At 42.0% G+C, this 27,253-nt stretch overlaps 1 protein-coding gene across 10 annotated transcripts in view; it reads right to left on the bottom strand.

Annotated features, from left to right (window-relative positions):
- The window catches only part of TENM3 (teneurin transmembrane protein 3), a 704,125-nt gene that overhangs the window by 461,131 nt on the left and 215,741 nt on the right, over positions 1–27,253 (bottom strand). For all 10 annotated transcript variants that reach the window (XM_032780127.1, XM_075066391.1, XM_032780134.1 and 7 more), the window contains exon 2: positions 20,823–21,125. In XM_032780127.1, coding sequence (XP_032636018.1) covers positions 20,823–21,054 — 232 coding nt within the window. In that variant the 5' untranslated portion in view covers positions 21,055–21,125. The remainder of the gene's footprint in view (positions 1–20,822; positions 21,126–27,253) is intronic.

The following is a 27,253-nucleotide window of genomic DNA, read 5'->3' as shown; positions in this document are numbered from 1 at the left end:
TTTGGATCCCACTGGGAACTGAGTGTCTGGGTGCTGGAAATAAGTGACTTGCTGAGCAGTTTTTGGTTAAAAAGTCTGCAGCTTTGGGGGTGTGGACCAGACCTGGGTCAGTGTTACAGCAGACACTTTACTGTACATCTAGTCTAGATGCGATAAATCGACCACTGAGCGCTTTCCCATCGACGGTGGTACTCCACCAGAGCGAGAGTCACAGGAAGAGTCAACAGAGGAGCATCAGCCATCGACTTATCACAGTGAAGACACTGCGGTAAGTAGATCTAAGTATGTTGACTTCAGCTACATTATTCACAGAGCTGAAGTTGCATAACTTAGATCGATTTCACCCCCACACACAGAGCATAGACCGGAACTGTGTATAGACAAGTCCTAGGTATAGGGAAATAACAGCAATATTTCAGATTCTTTTAGTAAATGTTGGCTTTTTTAAAATGGCAACTCACTGTGTAACAAGTATACAACAAGCCTGGTCTACAGGAGATATACACAGAGACATTCACAGCCATGTTAACCTCAAATCACAAATGCTGATTGTCCAAAGAGCAGGTGATCACTGTACCAAAAAAGAAAAAAAAAATAACCCGCAGATAGAGAGGTCTCATGCCTTCTTGATTATCAATCTTTGCTTTGACTAACATCTCTTCATTTGTACTTAGACATTAAAATGACAACTCTTAACTAAAAGGTAAACTCCACCATATTCCAGAAATAGCTAGCCACCAAATGCAGCAAAATAAGTTGAAAATCAAAGAATACCTCACTCTCCCAAGACAACTCCTCCCTGCTCAGGAAACTCAGTAAAATGCAAGTTTTTGAAGTGTGCCTTTAAAGTCAGAATATTTAGGCTATTTTGAACTAAGGGAGGAAGTGAACTCCGAAGCTAAGGAGTCCTCAAGGAGAATGTTCAACCAGCAGTTCCTCCTCTTTTAAACCAAGAGAGCACTACTTTATATACTGTGACAGGGTCAGGCAGATGTCTACAGGAGAGTAATCGAAGGCAGATATATTAGCCTCAGGTTAAGTAGATCCCCTTTCCCTGGGTAAGGTAACAGGGAAGGTTCAAGAACATCAGGAGCTTTCTGGAAACAAGGCAGACACGCTGATGAGAACACCTGCAGCCAATCAAGAAGTTGCTAGAATCAATCAAGGCAGGCTAATCAGAGCACCTGGGTTTAAAAAGGAGCTCACTTCAGTTTGTAGTGCATGTGTGAGGAGCTGGGAGCAAGAGGCGCAAAGAGCTGAGAGTGAGAGGGTGTTCTGCTGGAGAACTGAGGAGTACAAGCATTATCAGACACCAGGAGGAAGGTCCTGTGGTGAGGATAAAGAAGGTGTTTGGAGGAGGCCATGGGGAAGTAGCCCAGGGAGTTGTAGCTGTCATGCAGCTGTTACAGGAGGCACTATAGATGGCTGTTATCCACAGGGCCCTGGGCTGGAACCCAGAGTATAGGGTGGGCCCGGGTTCCCCCCAAACCTCCCAACTCCTGATCAGATACAGGAGGAGTTGACCCGGCCTGTGGGTTCCACCAGAGGGGAAGATCACTGAGGTGAGCAAATCCACCAATAAGCGCAGGACCCACCAAGGTAGAGGAGGAACTTTGTCACAATAACTTCACTGATCTGTGACAGAATGGGAAAGAGACAGTGTGAAACAAGCAGATCCAAAGTCATTGGGTAAAAATCAAGCCTTGGTTTGGTTCATACTTAAAACTCCACACAACTCTGCTCGTACTTGCATTTCTGATTTAATCTTCCTGCTTCTCATGAGCCCTTCACTTCACAACAGTCTCATTCCTAATTTTGCCCTTTGCATCCTTCCATTCTGTTCATCTTGCCTTCTTCCATGCTGGCTGTTATGCAACTACCTTTGCTTCTCGAAATCCTTTCAAGAACACCACTCTCTCCATGAATGCACAATGATAATCCACCATACAAAGATATTCCACCAAACAGATATTTAAATTATTTTTTTAATAAATTTAAAAAAATAACTGAGGAATAAATAAAATGAAGTGCTTTGAGTCAAACACCATTCTCTTCTCTAAAAATAATAATCCATTTGTTACTCTACTTTCCCCCTTTCCTACACTTCTTTTTTCCTCCTGCCAACCATAATTATATTTATCTAATGTAGATAGTAAGTTCATCAGGGAAGAAATGTCTTTTTATTTGCCTGTAAATCACCAGGTATATCTAAGTCCTTATAATAAAATGTTGATCATGGGTGTCCCTGAAATGCACTGCAATACCAGCAGCCATTCAAACTGTCTTGCAAGCACCACTTTCCCCAGTTGCCAGATGAGGGATTATTTGAATTAATTCAGATTCAGCCCAGCTATTTTAATTTTTGTATTCATGCTCAAATGTGTAATGGGCACAAAAAAATTAAAAGTCACAGCTCATCACCTGTGTGTCATCCTGAATAGGTCTCCTGAAGGTACTGTATATACTACACAGATTTTCATAAAACTCTACTTAGCAGGAGCCAGATACAAAGTGACACTACCCTTTTGAAACACTGCAAAGCCATTCTTTGCTCAGAGTCTGTCAAACCTACAGAGAGTGGAATTCTATGTGATCAGCAGGCTCCTCTGATTGTGATGATGAAACAGCTGTATTAACTGAAAAATGGCTAGCATATGTTCAACATTTTGTGTATTCCTAAAGTCATGAGAGCTAAATTAAAACTGTATGCAAAACATGGACAAGAACAGATTCTTCACAGTGAAAGGATAATCATATTGTGCCATCAGACTGTCAGGACACCGGATGGATTAGAATCACTGAAGGAAGCATTATGGTGTGATGCAGTCTTTTTGGCTCCTGTGAAGCAGGGCCAGATTGGCATTTGTAGTTTACAGAGAGTTCTGAGTGACCTGCCTCCCATGTGGGGAACCTGTATGTCTCCTTTCTCCATTGTCAATCCTTGTCAGTTTCTCAGGACAGACAACATCAGAATCCAAGGGGGTTTTATGTAACTGGAAGATATGGGTGGGGACTGAGAGACATCCCATCTACAAAGGTAGTTTCAAATATTTGGTGTCCAGGCTGAAGCAGGATTAAGAGTCTGAGAAACTACAGGGACAGAAAGGGGCAAGGAGCAGAAACAGGAGCAAGACAGAGAAGGCTAAACTTTTCCCATCCTATCAACCCATGCCATGTTTGCTTTACTCAAGGTCTGTCTGCACGCATGTGAAAATGTGTGTAGTGACTGTGCAGGGTTATGAGTAAGCAGTTGCCAGTGGCAGGGATGTGAAGCTGGAAGAGTACGAACAAGTGATGCACCAGAAGAGGTGAAAGCCCACGCCTTTGCTCTTAAGGTAATAGGCATTGGGTAAAAGAAGATGGCTTGACGTATTTTTTATTAATGAGAAATAATTCAGAGCCACTTGAGTTTGTGCTTTTCTTGCTAAGATCTGAATAGCCAGGGATGTACTATGCCAGCTGGTGAACAGTGTTGACCTATACCACCCTTTTTTCCAGGTCACACGACCTCATTAAGCAGCAAAGAATCCTGTGGACTAACAGATGTTTTGGAGCATGAGCTTTCTTGGGTGAATACCCACTTCGTCAGATGCATGTGTCATGCATCTGACGAAGTGGGTATTCACCCATGAAAGCTCATGCTCCAAAAGTCTGTTAGTCTATAAGGTGCCACAGGACTCTTTGCTGCTTTTACAGATCCAGACTAACATGGCTACCCCTCTGATACTTACCACCTCATTGTGTTCCTGCTTTAGAGGTATATGGATCCTGTGTGGATCCCAGATTTGGTTTATCACACACACGCAGCAAAATCCCTTTCAGTAAGAAAGTAATTCAGGAATTCACTTTCTTAGCATTTGGTATCTACAAAACAAAGATACTGCCATCACCCCCAGTGGTGAATTCTTCTCCATCCAATACTATGGCTGTCCCCACCCTCCAGCAGAGCACAGGAGGAATAAATGGCACTCCCCAGGTGTTCTGGCAGTTAATACGACCCAGGCTATTTTGGCTTAACAAAAAGCAACAACAAAAAAGGAATATATTTAAATGAGATGACCTCATTTTTCATGCTCCCAAATGCTGTATCTAGTTTGCCTCAAACTTTGCAGAGACTTTCTATCCTGGCATAACGTCATACTTGTTAAATTTCAGCAGGATTGGTTCACTTTTGAGCAAGTTTACAGATGGTCAACGTTGGGCTTATAAAGAAGGCGAGCTTCAATCTTATGTATTGACTGTGATCAATAACAGATGTATGTCCCTGTAGCTACTTTCATCCTAAAGGACTGCAAAGCACATTACAAACTATACTAATATGAGATTCATCCAGCCATCTTTTAATAGCCAGGCTGCAGTTCAACCACCACAAAACACATTGCACAACAGTGATCAAAACTTTTTGGCCATGCTATTTTATTTTAGGTACTTTTATCCCCATCACAGTAATGTCTGAGTGCTTGACAGTAGTCATCTTCACAACACTGCTGTGAGTTAGGGATTTTCTATTATCCTCATTTTACAGAGTGTCTCTCTTTGCCACAGTTCCCTAAGTGACTTGCCCAAAGACACGCAGGAAGTGTATGTCAGAGCAGAGAATTGAACCCAGGTCTCCCACGTCGTAAACTAGTACCCAAACCACCAGACAATCCTTCCACTGACTTCCCTAATATTATGGAAAGTGTCATGGGAACTTCAATGAGGAAAAGAGAAGAGTGCAAGTTTGAAGATTTGATTCACTACACTCAGTAAACTGAACACCACATAATAATAAAACCTAACATTTGCAGTATTTAGTGCTTCACATGCTCAAAGTACTATGAAACATTAATGATTAATCCTTACATACCATTCTGAGTTACTACCATCAGATGGAAAAGTGAGGCACTTAATTTTACTGACTCGGCAAAGGACACCTAAGGAGTCAATGACAGAAACAGGATACAGAGAACTCAATGAATCAACCTTGGGCCAGTGATTAGCGCAAAGAATTGTGAATCAGGAAGCTTGCGTTCCTAATTTGTGACTGAGTCAACCTTGCAAGAACGCGAGGTTTCAAGGACACTAAGTATTTCAAACATATTGTTTAGACTATTAATTTATCTTTTCCTATCCTAATGTGTAGGATAGTGTTGACATTATCACATTGAGATACTAGCCCAGAAGAGCCTACACTCTGGGAAAGAATGCACATGATAGCAATGGGAATGGACACATGAGAAAGTAGGCCATCATAATTTCCTGCCACTATCACTCTTCTTGTGCATCACTGTACTGTAATCAAAATGCAACAGTAGAGACTTCTGAATTCAAACCCTTATTTTTCAGTTTCAAAATGTGGACTCAAAATGGGAAAGGTTGAGTTAGATAAACTCCTTGCTTTAACTGTTACTGCTGTTAGCTTCTAGGATGCTTTTACAGTTTCTCCTTTGCTGCTCTACGCAAGTATAATAAATATTCTCTAAACTACAACACACTATCACTCACAAGTGCATGATTTTTATAACAACTAAAAATATCAATAAGGACTACTTAAACATATACACTACTGCTCATCCCAAGGATCCTCAAAACACTTTACAACCAAATGGATGTACATACTAGACAAGGACCACTTCAGTCACCACTGAAATGCAGCCATTTTGGGAGTGGGAAGTAGAAGCACTGTGTTTTGTGGGGAGGTTATATTTTGCTGGGTTTGGTTTGCATTTTTATATTAATATTAAGTTAAACTTTGCTCATATTTGGCAAAAGTACAAAGCCATTTTTAGCAATAGATTTTAGCAATAGAAAAAAAGGAATTCTGTTAATTTTTCACTCCAAAATCTTGTGCTAAATATGTCTTTGAATTTGTACAAAATTTCGGCAAAGTTTCACTTAACTGTGAATATACTGCTAAGGAAACAATCAATATTTTCTACCTAGCTCTAAATAATACAAATAGAAGATATAATCTCATGCATCTCAATGGGTTATTTTAACATCAAAACCTGGTTGCTGTGACCACTTCAATAACACCACCTTTAAAAATGATGACCAAAAAATCAGTTTGAATAGCTGAAATTTAATCAGAGTGGACACCTGCATTTGGTTTTTAGTTTTTAACAAAACATTATAAATGCACAAGTATTTATACCTGCACTTAAGGATAAAAGCCACATGGATGTATTTTTTGAGTTGCTACATCAAATAATTAGGGCCCCATTCCACGTTATTTATGTTAATAAAAGCCCTGTTGATATTAAAAAAAATTGGATTTGCAAGTAATGGCAGGTTGGCCTTATAGTCTATATAGTGGCAGCTACTGGACTGCCCAGCCACAGAACTGACTTAAGGGAACACAGGGCTCTACATACCACTACATGGGGGTCCTTGTTCCCCACTTGGAGTTGTCTGGGGGATTCCATAGGGTCAGATAAGCATCTAGATCAAAAATGGTATTTGCATTTTCATACTTATAATAATAGTAATGATCAAGATCCCAACTGCACAACTTCTGCTTACACTTGTGAACACTTATACAAGTACTCCTATTGATTTCAACCTATCAGTGTAAATACTCAATGAAATAAGAATTGCATGACCACATCCAAAATTTGTACATTTATAGAAAAATGGCATTTTATAAAACTGAATTTTGCATTTACAGCCTAGCTATTAAGAGTTCTATAAATATTGCATAGGAATTTATATGAATGCCTGTGAGCGATGGCAATGATGGTCTCTTGGATTTAAAAACTGAGAATACCTGTCAGTGACTGTACAGGATCAGGAGCAAAGCACAACAGGTCCATGTCTTGATCCCTGGCTCCTGAAATCAGAATCTCAGCTTTTTTTTTTTTTTTTTTTAAATTAATATTCTAGAGGCCTCTTGATTGTGAAGAAAAATCTGAAAATGTGACGAAAGGGTAACTGACGCAGTTGGTGATGTCTGCCCAAGTCTGATGTCTGTTTGAATCTGCAGAGAGCCTGAAACAATAGATCTTAGAGGTATGAACTTCTCTAGCACCCTCAATGGGGTATAAACTACAAGGTGTACTGCTCCGGGGTCCGGGACACCCTGGCAGACGAATTTGTGGCAGAAGGAGAAGAGTGCAATGGGCCTTGCCCATTCATCAAAGCTGATACACACCAGCAGCTGTGTGTGTACTGGGGGCTTCCCTGCTTCAATCCCTGCTGTCCTAGAGGAAAGAGGGGGCCCTCTTGCTGTTCCTGGTGGGGAGAAGGGAGCCCTAGTACCATTACCTCTGCTACCCTGGCAAGGAAAAGGACCATTGCCACAACCACTCCAAATGGGGGGCAAGGCTACAGGGGTACATAGGACATCCAGGGCTCTGGATTAAATTAATCTAGTCCACAAAGAAATTTGGCCCAGATCCTCAAAGGACCTACATATTTCAATGGGAGTTAAGTGTAGGGTGACCATATTTCCGAAAGGGAAAACAGGACACCGTGTAAGGCTAGCCCAAGCGCTCTCCCTGCCCTGCACCTCCCCATGGCGCTGATTCCAGCCACTGCTGGCCTCAGCCCTCCTCCCCATATGGCGCTGACCCCTATGCCAGGCTGGGGCTTGTGCCGTCCCACTTGTGCAGGGCTGGCATCACCACTCCCCCCACTTGCATGTTCCTCCGCATCCCACTTTTTTGGCAAAAGTGGATATTTGTCCCGTTTGTTCTTGCCAACTGATCAAGCTGGCGAGAACAAACTGGACAAATGCCCACTTTTGTCAAAAAAAGTAGGGATTGCTTGGACAGGGCTTAAAATAGGAACTGTCCCAGCCAAAACAGGATGTATGGTCACTCTTGTTAGTTGTCTAAATATCTTTGAGGAGCTAGCACTTACCTCTTATCCTACAGATCCCAGGACAACTGCACAAATAAATGTCTTGATCTACACATCCTCCCTGATACTATGGTTCCCCGAAGGTCTGTATTACCAGTGCCTCCTGCTGTGCATGCATTCTGTAACTTCTTCATAAAATATAGAGTAGCACGAGTTTACTTTGCATTTGCCACCACGTTTAGTGAGAGGCTACCATGTACAGCAGCCAGGCCTGTGGAACCTCAATTCCATGAAGCCAGTATGGAGAAGTTTCCACAGGCCTGGGGGTTGAGAAAGACATGCTCTGTTGGCTTCACTCCACCATCTCCTTCTGAAGTTTTAATAAAATAAGTAATATTATGGCACCTTCAATCCAATAAACTCATTAGAATTTACAATGGAAGAGATGGAACTAGAAACCTGACTCCCAGTCCCACGTTCTAGTCAGTAGGTAATGCTCTCTACCCTCGGCCTTTTGAACTTCCCTGCCCCCTTTGCTACCACAGAATGAAGGGAAGCATATGTCCCTTACTCATATTCCATGTCTCACTCTTGAGGTCAACCTTGGATAACCATGTATGCTGTCCATTGGCTTTAACATTACTAACAAAGAATGCGTGTTAATAGCAGAGATATACACCTCTTCCTGTCTAGACACCAAGGACCTGTCAACCAGACAAGACCACAATAGCAAGAGTGGTTCTTCTACAGTACTTCATCTTGAGTCAGGCAGGAAGTCTTTGTGGAGATTCCCTGTCCATATTCAAAGAAGTCCCCACCATTATGATCAAGATCCTACTATCTTACACTACAATAAGGCCAGCTGAAATCAGGGATTCTTCTGTAGACCCAGGCTCCACAAAATGTCTAATCAGGCATTCTCCAGCCAATAAAGAAAGAGTTGATCTCCCTCCAAAGAATCACTGATACTCTATATGGCTGCAGAGACAAGAAAGCCATAGATCTTCCATGGGTCATCACGCACAAGAAGCTAATTTCAACTAGATTGCTGCCTTCGAGAAAGTATGTATGTGGCTGAGTGAATGAGGGTTAGCACTAGCTGTACAACTAATCAAATACAAGTGAAATGCGTATCTTAAAAGCACTCTGTCACTAACAGAATAACTTCAAAAATCAACTGATTTTTATCACCTGCAAGATGAAAACCAATTAATTTCTTATGGTCTCTTAAAAAAAAGTTACTAGTACAGAATAATATGATAATATCACTTAGCACTTACAGTGTTTTTATCTTCAAAGCACTTTACAAACAAATTAATTAATCCTTACAACACCCCAGTGAGGTAGGTAAGCATTATTATCCTTATTTTATAAAAGAGCAAACTCTGGCAGAAGGGTACGTGAATGCTCAAGACCACTAAAATATCCAGAAAGTACTGGTGATACTGAGGTATCCTTTCAAATCTAATGCTCATACTGCAAAGAGTCCTGCTCTGGAGTTTAATAAACATGAATCAGGCAGAAACACAGTGACGTTTATTAAATGGAACTGAGATTGGCATGGTGACAAGGTACACTGTATACAAGTTTAAAGCTGTCACAGATTCAAGGAAAATAGACCAAGGTGGAAGAGGATTACTTGCTTCCATTTCAGAAGGACAGCACTAAGCCACATACAACTGTTCAGACCTTCTGGTAGCTAACCTACAAAGCACACTGGTTTGGTTCCAGAAAGAACCACTTGCCTACTCTATTGCCAAAATTAGTTAACCATCAATAAGGCTTTTCAATGGGGGGCAGGGAAGAGAGAAGAGGAATTCCCATATAAAACAATGGTAAGAAAGAGCTATTTAACCTGTGGGTTTAAATACAGGAGTTTAAGGTTGAATAAACATGACTATCTAAATCCTTTAACCGTGCAGTTGACATTTATGGTGACAGAAAAAGATTAATCACCTTGCTTGCTAAATGAATCAATCTGAGAAGCTAATATTTAAAAGTAATAAACTTTAAGTCACATTAATTAGGACTTGAGTTGTGATTAATGTACGTAGTCTTTCAAAACAATATATCTGCCTCACAAGTGTTCACGTTCTTTTAAAATTAAATAAATAAATAAATAAATAAATAAATAAATGATCCAAGGAAACACAGTACTTTTCAGTTCCCTTCTTTGCAAGGTGAGTGGATTCAGAGAGTGGGGAGATCAGAGAATTGCATTCACACAGGTGAGGAATGATAACATTTGCTATGATATAGCAGGCAGTGCACAAACCACCACATACAGCTTTGCTTGACCGCATCCCATATTTCTAATCTACAGCATTGGCAAGGAAAAAAGACCTGACTTTTAAAGTCCAGCACCTCTTTCTTCACCTGCAAATATTTATTGGTGCAGTTAATGTAATTTAGTTAAGTACCCGCATGTAATAAATGGCACTAATGTACTCACAGGTATTTGCAGTCACAAAACTGAAGGGGGGAAAAAGGGAATTTGGGTTGAAAGCCAAGGACAGATAGTGAATTGTAATGTTTAGTGAACACTGCGAAATCATTCCTGCTGCCAGCTACAAAGACCACATGAAGGCTAAATCACATTTCAAATCAAACCTTCAAAAATAAAAGTCTTGCATAACCTACACCTCACTGAGGCTCTACAATGGAAGAGGACTCCTCTACCTCTGCTTTTGAGATTGGAACACTTCTGATAAAATGTGATAATTACTTAGTGCAAATTCATATTTCATTCCAAAATCTGATCTGATCTATACAGGCAGCCTTCAGTCCCTGTAAAGAAACCCTTTGACTTCAGTGGTATTCTACACAGGTGTAAAGGTCTCCCCATGTGGATCAGATTACAGGATCAGCACTGTGGCATGCAACAATATGACAGTTTGAAAGGAAAAAAATACAATTAAAAAAAATCCAAAAGTATCAGACATTTTTAAGGTGTACTGTGAAATTTCACAAAATATTCTAGTAATTGAAATTTAATTTCAGAGTTATAACTGCGACTATGTTTCTTTTCAGAAAACAAAACTAAAATATTTGACAAGGGCTTAGTCCTTCAGACCTTGCAAAGATTTGCCTTTAATGGAGTTTTATCTGTACAAGTAGCTACAGTAGTATGGATTGCACTCTAAAATGATTAGATATTGGAAATCATGAATCTCCATTTTCTTTTAATAAATTTACTTAATGTCATTATCTAAATTACAATTAGTGTTTGCACTGTATTTTCTTAATAGCTTAATAAGTACAAAGCACTTATTTTGCTTCTCGTGTGTTTGACACATTCCCACTCTTCCAACTATATTCTCTTATTGCACTATTAGATATTCATTCTTACATATCTTAAATAGTAAGAATGAATATCTAATAGTGCAATAAGAGAATATAGTTGGGGGTCATGAGATTATTACACGGGGCGTTGTGAGCTGTCAGCCTCCACCCCAAACCCCGCTTCACTGCCAGCATTTATAATGGTGTTAAATATATAAAAAAGTGTTTTAATATATGGGGAGGTTGCACTTAGAGGCTTGCTATGTGAAAGGGGTCACCAGTTAAAAATTCTGAGAACCCCTGCATTAAAGGAAGCCAACAAGCCATACAAAAAAGATTTAAAAGACCAAACAGAAAGCCAAACAGGCCCAAATGTCATTATCAAAAAACAACACATTCCAGTCCTACAGCTGCCAAACCTACCCTATATTTGTGTGTATAAATGTTGGCTGCAATACTGTAGCACTGTTGTGAAGGAGATGAAGAAAAACACAACATAAGCTGCAACATAAGTACAGTGAGCCAAGTTACATAAATGCACAACTTGGATATTTCACTGCTATTTTATTTTTCAAAAAGATAATTCTCTGTTCAGACAACAATCCATGTGCACATTTAGTTAACAAGGCCAGAATTTTTTTTATAATATCTATATAATAAGGTTCCAGGAGACTATTAGGTCTCTTGAGTCAGTGTGGAGCAATGGAAACAACTATAAGCCTGGCTGAAGGCTCTTCTAGTTCAGAATATCACCAGGATGAATCGTCATTGGGTTTCACGGTCTGTTACCTCCTGATTTTAAGTTCTCAGCCATTTTCAGTTTACAAATTACACCTCTGAGGTGTACAACTGTAGTAAGGCACGTGTCTATGCCATGCCAACTGTCCTAAGCTATTCTGACATCAGAGGTAGCTCAACAAATCACCACTCCGACTCTACAGCTAATTTGTATGCAACACATTTTCATTGTTATATGAGGTAGACTGCACAGATGGTGGATTACTTGGTTCGGCTGCCATGCATGCAAATCAACAAAAACATCCCAGCACAACTCTCGTACATACCAATCAACTACACACATAACAGTCCTCATTGAAGCACACAGTCCTCATCCACCACCTGCACAAATCCACAAAACTGTCCCAGCCCAACACAACCCACACTCAAATCAACACAGCTACCCACATACCCACACATCCAGTAACCCCAAACATCACCTTGAAGCCTAGAATGTCTGTTGAGTCAGTGTGAAATGACGGAAACAACTACAAGCACGGTGGGGAGCTCATTTTGTTTAGAAGATCACTCGGTTCAATCATCACTGTGATTTGCAGTCTGGTACCATCCTGTTTTTTAACTTCCAAGCCAGTTAACACTTTTTTTATTGCCTCTACATAAATCCATGTGTGACACTGTATTGAATACACGGGACACCTTATGATATTGTTGACACCAATATTATCAAATGTCAAGAAATCTGACCAGATATGCTGTGAGGTATCTGCAAAAATGTTATATTTTTTTAAATATACTGATGCACCACCTTGGACTTTCAATTTCTACTACTTATTATCAGGAAAGTGTCTGCAGTACACTCCAAAGAAAGGGTCACTCCTCTTAACTCAGCCCAAATAAAGTGATGGGCTGAAAATTATGGTCATAAAAAAAATAAACTAAACTCACAATGACTTGAGGTTTGAACACTTTACAGAAAATAATGATTTTTCCCTTGGTGGTATCCATAGGGCTGGCTCCAATGCCCTCTGAGTCAGGCACATATGCCCTGGTGTAAAGAGCGCCGCCGGCCCCCACACTCTTTCAGTTCCTTCTTGCCAGTTACTCTGACAGAGGGGAAGGAGCAAGGACCATGGAATGGATATGAGCAACACATCTCAAAGAACAACAGTTACAAAAGGTGAGTAACCATTTTTCTTCTTTGAATGCTTGCTCCTCTCCATCCATGCTAGGGGACTCACAAGCAGTATCCCCAGAGGTGTGCTCAGAGTTCATGCACATGCTGACTACAACACTGCTCTCCTGAAACCGGTGTAACCCCTTTGGGGTTTAGAGAGCATGGCCCCTTTAAACCTTTTTCCTAAAGGAGAGGTGGAACAGTGAGAGAAAGGAGGAAAACTCTAGGGGGTGGGTCTGGAGCTGGAGAGAGAATGGCTGCAGCAAGCAGGCCCTCGCAAAGTAAAGCAGCGGGGTTCCTGCCTGAAGCCTGAGAAGGACAGGGCAGCTGATTAGGGACACCCCAGGACAGGAGCCAGAAGGAGCACTGTGCTGGGGAGGAATCGCCAAAGGAGGACAGGCCATCACTGCTGCCCAGAGCTTCATGGGGCTGTGAGTAATGGAGCTTGTTAGTCTGCACTGGGAATAAGGAGGGAGGCTGCTATCTAGTTAACTGGGGAGGTGGTCACTCTGTGTGGCTTTGCAGAGAGTGGCAAAAGAGGGCACCAGAGGGGTTTGTTGGGGAAAGTTTACTGGCACCAAAGATGACCAGGAGCACCTAATACTCACCACTGGACTGGAACTTTGCTCTGGACTCCTGAACTCCATGTGCGGACTCATTGCTCGGTGTCTGCCCTTCCAGACTGTGCTACCACTGGGCCCGTGGGGCCTTGGTTTGGATGCAGCCCTGTTTTACTGTGCCCTCTATATTTCCCTTTGTTGTTTTTCTCCTCTCATCCCTCTGTAAATAAATATTTCCCTTTCTTATATCCATTGTACTTTTCTGGTGTGTGTGTGCGCGTGTTCACTCTCGGAGGTTTGTAACAGGTACCCCTGGGGTGGAAGGGATATTTCCTGCTGCATTCCTGCGTGCGCTTTCTCTTGGCCAGAGCTGCCTACAGAGCAGACTCCATCTTGGCCACGAGGGCGCTAAAGTTACACTGGCATCATCACAGACCTGTTGGGTGATGGTGTAGTGTGACATGAAGGTATGAACCAACTACCATCTTGCGGCTCTGTAGATGTCTTGGATTGGTACCTGTGCGAGGAATGCTGCTGCTGAAGCCTGGCCTCTCATAGAATGAGTGGTCATGATGGCTGGAGGCAAAACCTTTGCCTGCTTGTAGCAAGCTCAGATACAGGCGGTTATCCCGGACAAGATTCTTTGGGATGACACAGGTAGCTCTCATCCTTTCTGCTATTGCTACTAAGAGTTGTGTTGACTTGCGGAAGGGCTTAGTTTTCTCAACATAGAAGGCAAGAGTCCGCCTAACATCCAACGTCCTGGCTGTTGTGGAAAAGCAAGACAACTTTTGGTAGATAGGCCGGATGGGGTTGCAGCTAGACCGTGTCCTTAAAGAACACCGTGCAAAGGGGTTCCAACAAGGGCTTCTCTCTCAGAGACCTTTCTGTCTGAGATGATCACCACTGGGAAAGGGACCTTCCAAGGGAGAAGCAGTAAGGGGCCAGAGATGCTGTGTGAGGTCTCTGCAAAAATGTTATAAATTGCCAAGTATGATAATCTTGTTTATATGTTTGTATCACCTTTGTATTATGAGTTATAGATATGTCTGGCATGTCTGTATTTCCTGTATGTCTCTGTTTCTGGGTGACACCCCTAGACAGACTGGAATCAGCAGTAGGCCTGCTTGATGGCCCATGAAGGGACATCTGCTGTACAATGAATCCATTTAAAAGGAGCCAAGGACTACACCTTATGAGTCAGCAAGCCTGTAGGGACATGCCTATGGACAGAGCTTTAAGGCCTTTCCATGCCATGGACCAGGCAGCTTGTGTTTGGAACAAAGGAAGTACAAGCCACATGGCAAAAGAATATAAAAGGCAGCTTAATCTTCTCCAATTTATCTTCAATCCTGCTTCTTACCTCTGGAGTTACTTTTCTACAAACTGAAGCTCTGACCAAAAGACTGAATGACCCATCCAAGCTATGAATGTTTTCCAGAGGGACTTTTAAGCCATGAAATTCACCAATACTGCTAAGAACCTGATATATGGACTTTGATACTCTCTGTATGTATGACTTCTTTACCATTTAACAACTCTCTTTTTGTTCTTTTTTCTTTGTAATAAACCTTTAGTTTTTGATGCTAAAGGATTGGCTTGCAGCATGGTGTTTGGGGTAAGATCCAAACTAATATTGACCTGGCAATGTGGCTGATCCTTTGGGGTTTAGAAGAACATTCTGTAGAGTGAAAAGAATTTTTAAATAACTCTTCACCTTACTGCATCTAGGTGCTGACTGGAAGCCAAAGAACTGGAATGCAATGAAGGGGGCTGTGTGAGTTCCTTTTTTGCTAACTGATAACCAGTGTGGGGGATCAGAAGCATTGTTTGTGACTGGCTGAATAGTTTAACTTCAGTGTTAATCACAAGTTTTGAGAGTGCCTGCTCTCTCTTTTGCAGCCTATCCTGCCCTTGGCTTTTCCAGCAAGGGCTACCTTGGCACCTCAGGTCACACATGGTATGCCCACATCTTGAATACTGTGTGCACGTGTGGTCACTTCATCTTAAAAAAGACATATTGGAACTGGAAAAGGTTCAGAAAAGGGCAACAAAAATTATTAGGGATATGGAACAGCTTCCATGTGAGTAGAGATTAATAAGACTGGGAATTTTCAGCTTGGAAAAAAGACAACTAAGGTGGGATATGATACAGGTCTATAAAATCATGGCTGGTGTGGAGAAAGTAAATAAGGAAGTGTTATTTATTCCTTCTCATAGCACAAGAACTAGGGGTCACCAAATAAAATTAATAGGCAGCAGATTTAAAACAAACAAAAGTAAGTATTTCTTCACACAATGCACAGTCAACCTGCAGAACTCTGTCACAGAGGATGTTATGAAGGCAAGACAATAACAGATTTCAGAAAAAGAACTATATGGAGGATGGGAGGGATGGTGTCCCACCCTCTTTTTGCCAGAAGCTGGGAATGGGCAACAGGGAATGTATCACTTTATGATTACCTGTTCATTCCCTCTGCGGCATCTGGCATTGGCCACTGTTGGAAGACAGGATACTGAGCTAGATGGACCTTTGGTCTGACCCAGTATGGCCATTCTTATGTTCTTATGTAGCAACTGACTGTGGTCTTGTGAAATCAAGTCCGGACGGGGTGGAAGCACGAGTGGAGCTGTCACTGAGAGGTCCAGAAGCATCCTGAACCAACACTGGTGTGACCATGCTGGAGCTTTCAGGATAAACTTCATCTTGTCCCATTTAATTTTTAGGAGGACCTGGTGAACCAAGGGGATCAGTGGTGAGGCATATAGTAGGCTGTATGCCCAGGAGAGCAGGAAGGCATCAGAGAGGCAGATCACGCTGTGCCCGTGCAGCAAACAGATCTGATGGCATTTCCTGTTCTGTCTGGTGGTGAACGAGTCCACACGGGGAGGCCCCCATTTCTGGAAGATAACACTGACAACCTCCAGATGAAGAGGCCACTGAGAGGAAAAGTATCTGTTGAGGTGATCAGCCAGCATGTTTCAGATTCCTGGGGGATGTGATGCCTTGAGATGAATAGCATGTTTCACACAGAAGTCCCACAACTGGAGGACCTCCTAGAACAGGGCTGAAGACAGAGCCTCCCCATGCTTGTGGATGTAAAACATTGATGTTATGTTGTCCGTCAAGACCTGTCCCCACGTGATCTGGGAAAGGAACATTTGGCAAGCCATATGTATAGCCCTGAATTCCCTGACCTTTATATGCAGGGAGAGTTCTTCCCAGGACCAGAAGTCTGGGTCGTGAACCTGCCAAGGTGGACTCCTCACCCTTGGTCTAACATGCCTGAGACTAAGGTTACGGATGGATGAAGGGCAGCAAAGGGTAACCCTTTCATTACAGATCCTGGGTCTCTCCACCAGGTCAGCAAAGCAAGGACTGGAGATGGAATTGTGAGTATTGAGTCCAGGTGGTGTCTGCTCAGGGAGTAGACCAACACCAGGCACAGTTGAAGGGGTCTGAGCTGTAGCCTTGTGTGCTGCACCACCTAGGTACATGCCACCATGGGATCCAATAGCTTGAGGCAAAACTGAACAGTCTTTAGTGGGTGGATTCTGACCTTGGAAATCAGGTCCAACACAGATTGGAAACAGGCTTCCGGTAGGGAGGCTTTGGCCTGCCTCTAATTGATCACTGCCCTGACGAACTCTGTTCTCTGAACTGGGACCAAGCGCTGGGTCTGGAAGGTACTGGGCTGATGTTGTGCCTCCCCTGAGCCTGTGATTGACCTTTTATCAGTCAGTCATTGAGGTACAAGTACACTTACACACCTCAAATCCTGAGGAAGACTACTACTACACCATACACTTCATGAAGAGCTGTGGGGCTGCCGACAGACTGACAGGAAGAGCGGTGAAATGGTAGTGGTGTTGCCCCATTATGAACCTGAGCAATCTTCTGTGACCACGGAAGATAGAGATTGCCATAGTCCTGGCTGCCGAGTTGGCCGCATCCAGAGCCGCCGGCAGGGAGGTCTTAGCCCCAGTCTTGCCCCCCTCTAAGATGGCCGCAAATTCCAGCCTCAGTTTCTGTGAGAGAATGTCTTTAAATTTGGACAGCGAGTTCCACAGATTAAAATCTTACCTCCCCGGTAGAGCCTGTTGGTTGGAGATACATAGTTGGATACTGCCTGTTGAATACAACTTTTAGTCCAATCAGGTCTGGTCTAGTCTCTGAGCTTCTTTATGTTTTGGGGATAGCACTCGACTGCCCTGTCTGTCTGACTCATTTGCCGCCAACACTATCAGGGATCCCAGTGGAAGGTGAGAGTAAAGCTAGTCAAACCCACTTGACGGGCCACAGTATTTCTTCTCTGCCCTCTCTGAGATGGAGGAACAGAGAAGGAAGGGGTCTGCCACAGTGTCTTAACAGGCCCAAACATGGTTTCATTTATGGGTAAGGCTATACTGGGGCAAGCGGCAGACTGTGCGCCAGCTCCTTAAATTCTTTCACTTTCAGACTGAAGTTTGCCACTTTTCAGGAGGACTTGTTGGCCCTGAAGTCATCTTGAGAAAGCAAGGTTCTAGGGCTTGCAACTGCCTCATCCGGGGACAATGAGGAGGAGGCCTGTGGCAAAGGAGGGGCTCTGTCCTCTTCTTTTGCTTCCACTACATCCATCGCAGCCACTTCCTGAATGTCAGCACCGAGATTGGTGCTGGAGTTAGAGTCCGGTGCTAGGCGGGAAGAGGTGGTGGCCCACCTTTCTGATACCACAGAGTATGAGCGGTGGGAAGGGAACCCCCATACTGGGGGAAACCCACAGGGGTTCCAGTACTGCCACTGAATCAGCCAGTGGCCCAGTGACCAGGTGCCAGCAGGAGGGCCAGTACCAAAGTCTGGAGGCTGGGTACCACTAGGTCTTTGATGGAGCGAAGAATTCCCCTTCCAACTCCAAAGAGGATTCTTCCCCTTGGAAACCAAGACAGTGCAGTACCTGACTGATGCATGGGTACCATGGAGGGCTTGCGTCTGAATGGTGCTGCAGTGGTCGGTACCAGGACAGAGCTTGCCAGCCCTTGTTCCCTTGTGACCCTAGTCACCCTCGCTAGCTGGAGTCCTTGAGAGGTTGGCAGGATCAGGAGTGACAGCAGATCCTTTGCTGCCTGAAAGGCCTCTGGTGTTGAGAGGGCCAGCAACCATCTGGGCCCACGGCTGCTCCTGGGAGTCTATGATGCATCCCGTACCGGAGTCGGTGCTCTAGGTGGAGTCTATGGAGCCGTCAGTGACTTGGGGGAGGACGAATGGCCTGACACAGGTCTCACTAGGCCAGTCCCTCCCTGCTTCTCTCTCTTCAGCACCGAGGAATCCTCTCTCAGTGCACCGTTTCTTACATTTCTTCCTCTGCACCAACTATGGAGAAGAACATGGTGCCGGGGAAGTGCTCCACACAGACGCCAAAGTACTCTGCATGATTCAGATAGATTCAGTTCCAAGGCTGGTCTGAGGCCTGCCTCCAAAAGAATGGCTTTCAGCCAAATGTCCCTGTCCTTTCTGGTACAGGGCTTGAAATCCCTGCAGATCTGGCACTTCTCTTTGACATGAGACTTCCCCAGACACTTTAGACAGCTAGTGTGCAGGTTCGCTAACTGGCATCAACTTGCTGTAAGAGGCACATGGCTTCAAGCCTGGGAACCAGGACACATCTAGCCCCGCAAGCAAAAAGTCCCTCGACAACAGGGACAACCACTAACACTACTATATACATTAACTCTAATGAAGAACTATATACATCAGCTATGACACCTATACAGAATGACAGAGGAAGTCCAACCACTGGAAAAGAAAGCCTTCCCACAGCAAGAAGAATCATTCCAGCAATCGTCACGAGCAGTAAGAGGGAACTGAGAGGGTGCAGGGTCAGCGACGCCCCTTATACCAGTGCATACACACCCAGAGGGTGCTAGGGTCCTATAGATACCATTGAGGGGACAAACTCCAGCAATTGTGCATGCGGTGCATGCACATCTAGCATTGAACAGACATGAGCAACCACTTGAATAAGAAAAATCAGTTTTTTGTTTTTCATTAAAAAAAGATAAATTTAGGTGAAAATTTTAAGAAACAGATTTTTTTTTCCCTTTGGAAATTTTGGCAAAATTTTTTTTGTCTGTGAACTTTAATTCTAAGGTCCCGTTCAACTTTTTCCTATGATTCTGGTGGTAACCATGCTCACTCTAGGAGTCCTATCGTAGCCACTGGCTTCCACCTGGCATAGAGGAGGACAAAAAGAAAAATCTCTCAGCCAGATTTTTTTAAAAAGTTCTGAAATTTATCAAAATCATAAAAGTAAAACCAGAGAATTCTTCACTGTGAAGAAAAATTCCTTTTCCACCCATGAAAGTCATTTCCCCCTCACACAAAAAGACAAACACACAAGTACTGGACTTTTTACACAGAGTTCATGTCAGCTCCAGATCTTTTCTTTTCAGGTAATGGGATTTCAGCACTGTATACCTTTCATCATTTTGTTTCTTAATTAAATAGCAGCACTATTTAAAAGTGCAGGAATGACAGCCCAGGAGACTAAAATTCTGTATCCAGGGTTTATGGAGAGTGACAGTGAAAGCTTCCATATGCTGCTCAGCTAATTCACATCTAATCAGACTGGAGAGAATCATCTTTAGGTTTAATCCTCATGTCTTTTCAGACCTTGACCTTGTTGAAAAGCCAACAATGGTGTAAGTTAGTGCTAGCAGTTTTTCTGTTCTGGATACCCGTCCACTAGAAATAGACCTTAACTATGAACTAATTTCCTCCTGCCCACCCAAAAGCTGTAAAACAGTACAACACAGTTTTTACTGCCCTAGTGACCTATAGGAGAAAGACATTATTGCATTATTATACTTAACATACTGATGTTCTTTAGTCCTTTGGGATAGAGATTTTATTTATTATTTATCACCCTGTATCTATGCATAGCTTTAGGCACATTATATGGACACAACACTGAGCAAGGTGATAACTGGATGCAGTAGAGCTGTGGTCTACTAATCTTAACATTGGGCAAGGATTCAGGACACCTGAGTTCTGTTCGCAACTTTGTCACTGACTTCTTGCTTGACTCTAGGTAGTTTACTTAATTTGTTCTGTCTCTTTTTCACTATCTTTAGGGCAGGGATAATAATGAGCTATAAATTAAACGTACTACATACATGTTTATTATTATTATTATTATATTATTATTATTAATAAAACTATCATGACAACATATCCCACCCAGAGATGAAATGCCTTACTGACACACTAGCCAAATTGTGCATAGTTAGTATTAGAACACTTTACCTACCTTGCCTGGTATACTCATCTGCTTCCCTGTGGACTAAGTCCTTCACCCGGTTTCCATACAACAACCTGGAGGAATCATGATCAAAAGCTTTCAGGGTTTCACTTGAACTGTATGACTTCTGTGTAGGCACTCTGCACTCCTCATTTTCTGCTGAAGAATTTGTGTAACGTCGTTCTTTGTCTCTTCTGCTCTTTGTCAGGGAGCAATAAGGCCTACGTTCTTTCACATCCATACTTCATTCCTTCTGTATGCACATCAGCCCAGCTTACTTAAAACTCTTCTCTACATTTAATTTATGTCCACCTTTAAGAAGATAAAAATATATATATTATAATAATACTTCAGTGGTCATCTAATTCCTGAGAGTTCTCCATGTCTTTCTGACACAGAAACAAAGATCCTATTTCTAAAAAAATACAGTTAAACAGTATCTGAAACACAGTTCTATGTTGCTCACAAGACACACAATAGTTTAATTTTTCAGCAGCATGCCTGATAGATTAGCCAAGAAACCCGTTAACAATAACAGAAGTTACAGTACACATCTAATCTGCTGTGTGCAAGTGAGTGCACCCAAAAACGTAAGCTCAAACTGCATTGCCAAATTCAACTAGAAACCCTGAAATAAAATATTTCTGGCTTTCAGCACAAGGAAAATATCTGCTATTTGTTTTTTCTTCTTTTGAGAAAGATACACTCGTACATGCTTTTAAGGGGAGCCTGGCTTTTTCCTACCCATGAGGATCTTCTGTTTCAATGTCTGTTTCTGAAATGTAAATGTTTAATTTCCATGTTTTTTGTTGCTGTCTGTGTGTTTAGAAAATTGTTCTTTAGTGAGAACCTAAACCTAGTATTTCATGACAGACTACTGACACATAAGCACAACACAGGCATTGGGAAGAAGTTCTCCCTGGTTGTGCATTTCAGTGTGCCTACTCTTGGATAAAAGCAGTAATGCTGCAAATTTAAATTCACATTGCAAATATAAATCAGAAATCATTTTTCTAGTCATATCTTGAAGGGACACTGTAAAGATAATAAATATTTTTAAAATCTAATATATTTCTGATAGTTAGTGATATTTCCTTACTATACTTCCAGTTTCATTCAGTTTACATTGAGCACTCAGTTTCACTTACAAGTTCTCATACACAAAGCTCAGGCATTTGGTTTTCTAACACAGAAAGAGATTGTTTAAAAATATTAAACATTTCCATTGCCATTTTAAATAAAAATCATTCATATTAGTTTTTGCCAACTATTTAAAAATGTGTATAAATACTCTATATAAACAAATATCTGACATGCCCCATAAACTGAGGAGCTGCTATTTCTTACATAATGTGTTGTGTGTTAAGGTTATTTTCTTTGTCTTCAGGAGGAAGACTATGAGATCTCTCTCTCCTTGGAGTCCTCCTCAGTTTAGAAATATTTAAAGTACCACACAATTACTTTACAAAGAGTGATGGTAACAGCCATTCCCTTTGTAACAAAGGATTCAAATGACAATGTACAGTGCATATCACAAAGCAATATCAAACTGTATTTTCACTCTCTGTTCTACAAAACCAAGGTTGCTTTAGATCAGTTCACCTATTACATTTTTAAACATATTTCATTTCAAACAAACTAATTAATTGTCTCTCTTAAAATTATTCTAAGCGAGTATTTGATTTACTACTGAACTGTAATTCAGATTTTTTAAATGAAAGGTTTTTTATCATCCTATCTAGTTTGAAGTTCTCTAGAAGGCTCTTACACTTCTTGACCTAGGTGAATCTTAGTTTAGGAATTTCAAGATAAAGCGCAAAATTACACGGAATACATATATACTAAACACAGAGCTAATTTTTTTTTTCATTTAAGCAAATTCCCTTTTACATTTAGGGCAATTTCAAATATACTTTACACCTCCTTTTTCATGTCAAAATGTTTGTTTTTCCTAGCACAAATACCAGTTGATATAGGTACAATGATACTGTTCACTCAATCTAGGGATACTGATATGTGCAAGCACATGTAGTCCAGGAATTAAACATCAATATTTCATTAAAGATTATATCATGTGATTAAATCTCCAGAAATACATCCAACCAAAATTGGTAACCCTAAGTGCAGGTTATATTTTAAATCCTTTTATATGAAACACACTCACCTACATTTTGTGATTAAATACTTTTCTCCCCATCCTGCTGAATAATAAATGACCCTGTTCCTTTTATTTAAAAATAGTTTTCTAAACATTGTAGACATTTTCACTCTGTTATATTATGAACATCTTCAGAAATAAGCAGTATTTTTTCCCTCTCTTCAGGAAAAAACATTGATAAAGTGCATAGGTTGTCAGTTACTATATCGGTTCAGATATCACACCATAAAACTATTAACATGATTTTTTTAAAAACATAATAGAGCTGCTTTAAGTTATCAATAAACAGTTATTTTAGGATATTCCATATCAGCATGTAGACATATGGAAACATCTCTTTTTTAGCCATATACTTCAGGGTATATAAAGATCTTTTTTATTCTTGGAATCTCTAAATTGTGCCATGAGAAAATCGATATACAGTACTAACCATCAAAGATAAGATCAATATGATTTTTTTTAGAAGAGTCTTCAAGCTTCTGCAGTATTTCTGCAAAATGAAAATAAAGCCCTGTGTGCAATGCTTTCCATGACTATAAAAAGCTGAAAATCCTCAAAGATTTAATCTACGCAGTAGTGTTAGGAACTACTGATCTGCTTCACACAGAATCAATGAATTCAATACAACTTCAAAAGGCAGTTTTCTGGGTTATCTACTGCCTCTCCAGGCTAAGAATGAGAAGGCTAGAAAATACAAGCTGGTTAATAGCACCAAGTTATTGGAACACTTTCATGGCAATTATACTGTCATCATGAACTAGGAAGATACCGTGGACACCATAGTCATGTTTTGCATAAGACATTTAGCTCCTGTGAAATGCTGAGTGCTCCAATAGCCTGATCCTGCACATTTTGAATTTAAAGGTAAAACACATGCTATTTTTAATGGCCCCAATGAAGTCAATTTGAGTTGATTGCCTTCAGCCCCTTACAGGAAGAGCTCAGCATCTTGCAGGATCAGGCTTTTAAAAATTATTTAATCATTGGCTTATGTAAGTGTAAAGGACTGTTGGCCCCTTACTGAAACTTAGTGCGGGTTTTTAGTTGGCCCTATCCCAGGACCAAAGAAAAGGGGAAGGGCCTATGTAAAAATCAAGATCGTGAGATGGACAGTCCCCAGGGTCAGTGGGGAGGGGCCAATGCTCCTGGTTAGCCTGACTGACAGGACACGCAGGCCAATGTCCTCCATATAAGCTGGAGCTGCCTGAGCCAGAGCAGAGCAGAACAGCAGCCAGAGGGGGCCAAAGAAACAGCCCAGAGAGGAGAGCCAAAACATCCAGGACCAGAGCAGCAGCCCAAACCAGAGCTGAGCTGGAGGCAGAATAGCAGCAGTGCTGAGGCAGAGTGGGGTGGGGACAGCCCAGAGCCCAGGACAGTGTGCAGCTGGGAAAGGGGAGAGGAAACCCTGGGCAGGGAGCCCAGCACAGGGAGATGCCGCCCGACAAGAGGTCTTGCAGCCCAGACTTGGAGGGGGATTATATCCCCAACAGGAGGACCAATGCTGGGAAGAAGCCTAGAACCTGAAGATGCATAGCCACTACCAGACCAAGTGTCTGATCTGCAGTATCACTGCAGTGCAGCGAGGGCAGGGCCACCCAGAGGATTCAGGGGGTCTGAGGCAAAGCAGGGGAGCTGCAGCACTTGTACTCACCGGGCAATGGTCCGGGTCTTCGGCGGCGGAGTGCCCTTCGGTCACTCCACATCTTCGGCAGCACTGAAGGCCCCCCCGCCACCAAAGACTCAGAGCGACTGAAGGGCCCCCCGCCACTGAAGTGCCACCGAAGACCCAGACCGCTGCCGGGCCAGGGCTCGTGGGGCATTTTGGCAGTGGAGGGCCTTTCGGTCGCTCCACGTCTTCGGCAGCACTGAAGGGCCCCCCGTCGCTGAAATGCCACCGAAGACCCAGACCACCACCGGTCCAGGGCTCACGGGGCACCTGCGGGGCCTGGGGCAAATTGCCCCACTTGCCCTCCCCAGGTGGCCCTGAGCAAGGGCCTGGGAAGGCAGCCTGCAACGTGTGAGAAACAGACTGTGAAGTTTCTTTGAGTTCCAGAGACTGCCATTTGTGGTGTCCACATTCCCCCAAAGCATAGTTATTTGTTGTTTCCTTTAGCCTTTCCCATTTTTTTCTAATTTTATTATTAGCTGCTGTTTAATAAATTGTGCATTTGCTTTGAACTGTACGTAGTGATCAGTGAGTCAGGAAAGCATCCAGTGCGACGAGGGTATCCGGAGTGAGGACACTCTAACCCCTGTTCTAAGTGACCTCGATAAAACTGGAGGTAAAATCCCCCAGGAACCCTGGGCCCAGCCTTGTGGAGGTTACAAGGACTCTGCCACATAGGGGGGAGGAAGGGGAGTCCTTGAGGTCAGGTAGGCTTCTGGGTAAAGGCAGTGGGAGCAAGGTGCTAGCCAATTCCACGGAGGTAGCACATAAGCTAGGCAAGTTCCCCATAATGGCAGGACCATTCCCCCCACTTACATAAGATAAATCTATAGAATGGAGGAACAGAACGAAAGTTGTCAGAAAGAGAAGCCATGTCTATACATTCAGCGCTGCAGCGGCGCAGCTGTACCAATACGCGTCTGGTGAAGATGCTCTGTGTTGACAGGAGAGAGTTCTGCTATTGGCATAATAAAACCTGCATGAGTGGCAGAAGCTGTGTCTTTAGGAGAAGCTCTCCTGCCGACATAGCGCTGTGCACAAGTGCTTATGCAGGTGTAATTTATGTTGCTCAAGGGGGTTGTTTATTCATACCCCTCAGTGACATAAATTATGCCAATAGGCAGTAGCATACACATAGCAAGAGAGGAATCAAAAGAGAGACTAAAGTCTGGTAAATATGCCTAATCTAGCCAGCAGTAAAAATCTTTCTGCACTATTCCAATTATGAGACAAAACATTCATCGAGAAAACTGTATATAGCACTTGAACTACAAAACACGTATTTTTTCTGAATTCAGAAGGGCACTGCATATTGAAGCCTAGGTTGCCTGCCAACAAAGACAGGTCAAGGAAAGGAAAACTTGCTGTTGGCTTTGTGAGGCTTCTGGTCAGGGTTCTTGCTGCACTTCATTTTTTAGAAGTACTTTCTACTACAGCACTTTCTCATTATTGCATGACATTTTCACCTTGTCATACTATGAGCATCTTCAGAAATAAACTATACTTTTTCTCTCAAGAAGACTGAGTATTTTTTTCTCAGCAAAAACCACTGATAAAGTGCAGAAGTTGAGGTTGGCAGTTACTGTATCTGCTCAGCTTTCTCACCATAAAATTATCTTTAGTGGTTATTGTGTTAACAAGTTTTCCACCAATTTTAAGTGATCCCTTGGTCATCAAACTCTAAGATATTTTCCTTTTCCTTTTATTTTGTGTTGCATGAACTGCATCCCAGTTACCTGAATGCACTGACTATTCTCTTTCTACTATGCCTTATATTAAGCACACATGAAATAATAAATACAATACAAAGCTCAAGGGAATGGAGTGACTAATTTGACACATGAACAGTTTTCTTGACAAATCAGATTAAAGTTTTAAACCTAATAGAATTAAACCAGTTTTAGAACATATTACAGAAACATTTGCCTTCATCTTCAAGTAATACTTTCCCCATATGTCAATATTTATGGTCTACCAAATAGCTTTGTCCCAATTAATGTAACAGAACGAGAATTTTCTTAGTACAATATTTACAAAAAGACATTCAACTACTAAATCATCTAGCTCAAAATGACATTAAAATGGCTAAGTCAGGTACTGCTGCTCATTTAAATAACTTTCTCCACAGTATTTTTACAGATCAAAGATTTCATATAAGAACCTGGCATCTCTGGCTCATGAGTACAGAGCAAGCATATACCATGTATATAATTGCATATAGTTTTTAATTTCCTGGGGACTCCATATGTCCTGGCATACATGCAGAGTTTTGGGGGTTTTCATCTGTCTTTTTACTAACACCCTGCTACGCGAGAGATTATATTGTGTGTATAATGGCATAATACCTTGAAATGTTCTGCATATACTGAAGGAAATGGACAATGTACTGGCTGACGTATGTCCATATTTCAATTTGCTATGATAACTTAAATCTTGATTTGGTGTTTGAACCACTGGATATTACAGCCTCCTGTAATCTTTTGAATCATCTGACCAAGCTAAGGACTTCTTGTTTTTAATAATAAAGGAGAAATGTACACCAATTTCTGTGCTGGTATGGCAACACTGATATATTCTTTTTAATCCTATTTAAAGATACTCATTCAATTTGGGGTT

This window comes from Chelonoidis abingdonii, chromosome 5, assembly GCF_003597395.2.
Source record: "Chelonoidis abingdonii isolate Lonesome George chromosome 5, CheloAbing_2.0, whole genome shotgun sequence".
Taxonomy (NCBI): domain Eukaryota; kingdom Metazoa; phylum Chordata; order Testudines; family Testudinidae; genus Chelonoidis; species Chelonoidis abingdonii.
This window is presented reverse-complemented; position numbering and strand designations above follow the sequence as displayed.